Source organism: Panthera uncia, chromosome A2, assembly GCF_023721935.1.
Source record: "Panthera uncia isolate 11264 chromosome A2, Puncia_PCG_1.0, whole genome shotgun sequence".
NCBI lineage: Eukaryota > Metazoa > Chordata > Mammalia > Carnivora > Felidae > Panthera > Panthera uncia.
Window position 1 is genome coordinate 156097016 of NC_064816.1, and position 6202 is coordinate 156103217.

Here is a 6202-nt window from a genome sequence, read left to right on the forward strand (position 1 = left end):
AAGTATTTCCAACGTTTTCTTGTGATACAAGGAATTCAAAAAGGAATCCTTCTGGGGCAGCTGGGTGGCTCAGTTGGTTGAGCGTCCAACTTCGGTTCAGGTCATGATCTCACAGCTCATGAGTTCGAGCCCTGCGTTGAGCCCTGTGCTGAGAGCTCAGAGCCTGAAGCCTGTTTCTGTGTCTCCCTCTCTCTCTGCCCCTCCCCCACTGCATTCTGTCTCTGTCTCTCTCTCTCTCAAAAATAAACATTAAAAAAAAAAATTTTTTTTAAAAAGGAATCTTTCAACAGGATTTTCGAACTCAAGTTCTAAAAATCTGTACAATAAAAAAATAGTATGTTATACCAAATTGGACGGTTTTCCATTTCTCTATACTCAAATGGACACAGTGGTGTCACGGGGAAGATGGCTGTTCCTCAGGACTTGACAAGTGGGTCCTCTACTTGTTCTTTTACAGGGAATTCTTCTTTCTAGGGTCATAATTTTTTTTTAACAAAACATACACAATTTCCCTCCTTATAAAAGTAATACGTTCTTGTATTTGCTTCCCACTTGAGGGAAAAAAAGAACACTCTCCGTCAAAACAATGCTTATTCACAACGTCCAGCTGACTATCCACAAAGATAAAAGAAATCAGTCATGACCCTAAATCCATCATACTCACCAAAATACAGCAACTTTCGAGTCTCCTGCGTGCTGCACTGCTCATCAGCAGAAGGGCTAAGTGTCATTCTTTTCTCCAAGGGTCCCTGGTCTCTGATTAACAGCGTTCTCCCTTGTTCCATCCAAGTGATCAAATCTGGCTTGGAAAAAACACCACCTGCAAAGAGAGTCCACATAAGATGCAATCTGGATTTATCTGAGTTCTTCACTGAACATGATTATCAGAGTTGACTTTGATTCCTGAAGACAGGAAATCAAAGTTAAGTTAAAAAAAATTGAAACCCGGGGTGCCTGGGTGGTTCAGTCAGTTAAGCGTCCGACTTCGGCTCAGGTCATGATCTCACAGTTCGTGGGTTCGAGTCCCGCGTCGGGCTCTGTGCTGATAGCTGAGAGCCTGGAGCCTGCTTCATATTCTGTGTCTCCTTCTCTCTCTGCCCCTCTCCTACTCGCGCTCCGCCTCTCTCTCTCTCTCTCTCTCAAAAATAAATAAGCGATAAAAAAAAAAAATTGAAACCCTTGAAATTACATGAATGACAACAAAATATAGCCTAACCAAGACTGCTTAGCTTAAATGTTCTCTGCAATGTTTCATAAAACTAAAGGAAATGGGGAAGTTAAGGACAATGATTTTTACTTTTATTTTAATGGTTATTTATTCTTGAGAGAGAGAGGGAGAGACAGAGCCCAAATGGGGTAGGGGCAGAAAGAGAGAGGGAGACCCAGAATCCAAAGCAGGCTCTAGGCTCTGAGCTGTCAGCACAGAGCCCGATGCAGGGCTTGAACCCATGAACTGTGAGATCATGACCTGAGCCGAAGTCAGACCCTTAACCAACTGAGTCACCCAGGTGCCCCTGGACAATGATTTTTAAAAGGCCAACAGACCCAGCAGAAAGTCTTAAAAAATGATCATTATGAGAACAATGTGAGTGCAATAAAAAGCAAAATCACAGGAGGTCAAGAAGGGAGCCTGATCACTAAATGCTTCTGACTAGACTCCCCACATTCAAGGAGACTAACTACTGAGGTGCAGTGAAGGAACCAGGAAGTTGTTAAATGATGGCAATGATGAAGGGAGAGAGAGTAATGTGTCTAATGACATAAGCATGAAGGGAAGAAGGACAGTTCTAAAGTAAAGGAATGATTTTAGAAGATCCAATGGATGCCCTGTAGTAGTGTCACCTACCGCTGAGACCTTGGATCAAGCATCGGCAGCACCTGAAGGGCTTGTGAAAAATGTGGACTCCTGGGCCTGAGGCTGAACCTGCTAAATCCTAATCTCTGGGGCTAATATCTGGATGCCCGTACAGAAAATCATTTGTAAATAATGCCCTTTGGGTTTTAAAAAGTGGGAAAATCAGACTGGATTTTCCAAGCACAAGGACACTAGTTGTGATAACTCCCAACTCAACCCTGGATAAGCACGTAGCTCGAGTTTCTCCTACCTTACTGGACTGAGACTGCTCTGCTTGATCTCCAAATGTTGAGGTGTCCCGGGGCTCTGTCCTATCTACATATTCTCCCTAGGTGATTCCACCTAGCCCTGAGATTTCAAACACCATCTTGGGCCACCTGGGTGGCTCAAGTTGGTTGAGCGTCCGACTTCGGCTCAGGTCATGATCTCACGGCTGGTGGGTTCGAGCCCTGCGTGGGGCTTTGAGCTGACAGCTCAGAGCCAGAAACCTGCTTTGGATTCTGTGTCTCCCTCTCTGCTCCTCTCCCAGTCATGGTCTCTCTCAAAAATAAACATGCAAACAAATTTTTTTTAAACACCATCTATATAGTGACTCCAAATTTGTGAATCCAGCCCTGATCTTCACTTGGAATTCCACTCTTGCGTACCCAATTATAAATATTTCCATATAATGTCTAATAAATATCTCAAACTGAAGGTCCTTTCCCCAAGTGTTCCTGATGTCATCGAATAAAGCCATTGGCTTCAACATACTCAAGCCAAAAATCTAGGAGTTGATTCTTCTTTCACTTTTAGGCTCGACGTCCAACCCACCAGCAAAATCCGGGACGCTACCTCCGAAAGACATTCAGAGCCTGTCTCCTTCTACCTTTATCACCACCTACCTCGTTCAGCTGCCATGAAGCCTCACCTGCACTGCTGAGGTTCTTGGCTGGTGTCTCTCCTTTCATTGCTGTGCGCTACAATTCATTCTCCCCATGGCAACCCAAGTAATTAATTCTTCCAACAAATTTTGTCTTACTAGTCCTGTGTAAATCCTCTCATCACCTTCCCTTTGTATACAGAACTATATCGAACTCTGGACCTTGACCTAGAGGCCCCTTCCAGACTTGGCACCACAGTTCTCATCTCCTAGCCTTCTCTGCATGTGTGACTAGCCTTAGCGTGGTTCCCATCACACAATGAGCTCATGCACTCCAACCCTTAAACTTCTGCACTAATCTTTCCTCTGCTTAGAATTTTCTTCCCTCTGATTTTGCACAACTGATTCATCTTGTCATCCCTATCTCAGATAGAAGAGATTATAAACCCCAAAGGAGTGAGAGAAGCCTACAGGCTATATTGAGATCACCTGTTAAATTGGTAACGGTAGAAATGGTTTTAATGATGTAAGAATGAGTTAGAGCAAGTTGGATAAATGGCAAAGTATAATCTCAACTTTCTCTTCAAATCTACCCCGTGAGTATTTCTCTGGGTATACCTACGTGTCCCATCCCACTGCCCCTTCTCCCTCTACCAGGGAACTTTTCCCCCAGTTCTTACGAGGAGAGAAAACTCCTCTTGTTGAGGCAACACATGTAGGCACCAAAGTATCAGTTTTAAAAAAAGGATACACTTAAAAAAAAGAGAGAGGCAATGAGGTCATTTAGTAATTCTAACTGTGGGACAAACAAGGGAGGTTTGGGGTGAAAGAGAATTCTGAATTAATAAGACTGGGGGGGGTGCAGATATCACTAGATAAAATAATGACATGTTAAATATTCCCAGGCCATAATAGAAAGTTAAGAAGATATTCTAAGTGTAAACTGGCCACAGAATCATACTCAATAGCTAATACAGAGTGGAAAGCCTAATAGTATTAGGCTGGTTCCCCAAAAATGATTTCTTTGAAGCCAATCCTACCCAGGGAATCAAGAGTCTCATAATTGGTCTTCATCACTTGCTGATACATTTCCTTCTGCCACTTCTCCAGGATCTCCCACTCTTGTTCCGAAAAATATAAGGCCACATCATCAAATGTCATTGTTACCTGCAATCACAAACAGTACATACATACATTTTCACTTTCAGGCTCCCATCTTTCAATGTCCATGTCTTTAAGAGACGAGAAGAAACTATATTAAAATCTCATTCTTGGGCGCCTGGCTGGTTCAGCTGGTGGAGCATGCAACTTGTGATTTCGGGGTTGTAACTTTGAGCCCCACAGGGGTGTAGAGATTACTTAAAAATAAAATCATATAGGGGCACCTGGGTGGCTCAGTTGGTTAAGCCTCGGACTTCAGCTCAGGTCGTGATCTCGTGGTTTGTTGCTTTGAGCCCCACGTTGGGCCCTGTGCTGACAGCTCAGAGCCTGGAGCCTGCTTTGGATTGTTTCCCTTTCTCTGCCCCTCCCCTGCTTGTGTGTGTGCACACGCGTGCTCTCTGTCTCAAAAATCAATAAATGTTAAAAAATTTTAAAAAAGAAAATCATATACATATATATAATTACATGTGATATATATATTCTATCATTCTCTCTGGATGGTGCCATGAACAATGTAATAAAGGGGTCACAGAAGTCTACTTGACCCACATAGTGAATTAATGACCAGCAGGCCTTTGAACACATGCATCACCTAAAGGGGGATCCTTTACTTAGCAACAACCAATTATTGGTATGCAAGACTTTTAAAAACTTTTTTATTTTGAAATATAGACTCAGGAAGTTGCAAAGATAGTACAGTACAGAAAGGTTCCCTGTGTCCTATACCTGATGGGGGAGGAGGTGAGAAGCGGAAGGGGAAAAAAATGCATTACATTAGTAAGATTATTAGATATGAAAATCTCAGTAAGGGTAGAAACAAAACTTGCATAAGTAGGCAGGTTATATACTTAGTTGAATTTAACAGAGTTTCCTGGATTGAGCCCAGGATATGCCTATTAAACTCTAAAACCGGTGTTGAAATTTCCCGTTAACCACCCCAACTGGTTTCAAATTTTCTGTCATTTCCTACAGGGAGCAGTCTCCAGTTCCTTTCATTCCCAGTCTTCCTTCCCCTAACTTTTTTTTCATCCGTTCAGATGAGCTTCTTTGAGGTTACATCCATCAGCAGAGCACAGAACGAGAACCCAAGAGAAACCAAAGAACTCCGACACACGGCGGAAACAGCGGGTGACAAGAGGGGACGCTTGGTTAGACCCTGAATTTCTCCCAGTGACCCCTTTTCTTCCTATTCCATTGCAGAAACAACCTGAGCACCAAAACCGTCCCTTTAACCGCCGGGGGCTCCGAGCTCAGTCCAGGGTCACGCACGTACAGTCCCCCGCCGCCTCACTGCCCGAATCCGGACCCCACACCAGATCGCGACAGGGACGAGTTTCGACAGGGCCCGCATCCTCCAAGGCCCCTCTTACCGGAGCCAGCTCAGCCATGGCCCTTCACGGCCCCCGCTTCTGCCCCTGCCTTCGCCGCTGCCCTGGAGACGCCTAGCGCACGGGTCACCCCCCCGGCACCGCCCACGGCGCGCGGCCTTCCACCCCCGTCCAGCCCCGCTAGGCCCAGCCCCCGCGCGGTGCACGCTGGGACTCGCGCCCGGCCCGGCCCCACAGCGCCCCCTGCGCCCGGGAGGAGCCAGCGCCGTCCCCGGGTCCTGGCGCAGGGTCTGGGTCTCCGAGCGAGGAAGACAGACCGAGAGGCACTGAAAGGAGCTGGAGAGAGGAAGACGGAGAGGCGGACGTGGGGCTTCAGCTGCAAGTGGGGAGACGACTCGCTCTTCAGTGAGCCCCGGACGGAGAAGGGGCGCGGGGCTGGTTCCTCCCCGAAGCGGACCCCAGGCGAGGGGAGGATCATCTGTGAGGCCATCCCGGGAATGAAGCGAGGGAGGTGAGCCGGCCCAGGGGGTCAACGAGCAGGTCCCTGTCATGGGCAATGGAGAGTCCGTCCTGCCAGGGATTCTGAGAGTGTGCAGCCCCCCCCCCCCCCGCCCCCGCTCAGAATCCTCCCGCCAGGGGCCAGAAGGCAGGCAAGTCATCCACCAAATCCTGCTTCTTCAGTGAAACCACTTCTGGTCTACCTTGGACACACGTCGAGCCCATATTTAACAGTAGGTTTTTGTAGATACGTCTCAGGTTGAGGGCGTGTTCTTCTATTCCGAGTTTGCTGGGAATTTACAATGTGAGTGGGTGTTTTGTTTTGCCCAAAGCCTTTTCTGCATCAATTTATATTTTTATGTGGTTTTTCTCTCTTAAACAATTAATAAGGTCGGTTAGATAGATTGATTTGTGAACGTTGAACCAGCCTTGCATTCCTGCCATAAACCTTACAGGGAAGACCTGTGGAGGGTTGAAATGCTATTCATCTTTTTTTTT

General features: G+C 46.3%; 1 protein-coding gene across 1 annotated transcript in view; it reads right to left on the reverse strand.

The window, feature by feature from the left end:
- ZNF425 (zinc finger protein 425) overlaps positions 1-5342 on the reverse strand; it is a 10368-nt gene extending 5026 nt beyond the window's left edge. Inside the window, exons 1-3 of the mRNA XM_049642058.1 lie at positions 5249-5342; positions 3758-3884; positions 665-820 (exon numbers count right to left, since the gene is read on the reverse strand). Of these exons, the coding sequence (XP_049498015.1) occupies positions 665-820; positions 3758-3884; positions 5249-5266 (301 nt within the window). The 5' untranslated portion in view covers positions 5267-5342. The remainder of the gene's footprint in view (positions 1-664; positions 821-3757; positions 3885-5248) is intronic.
- Positions 5343-6202: the final 860 nt, after the last annotated feature.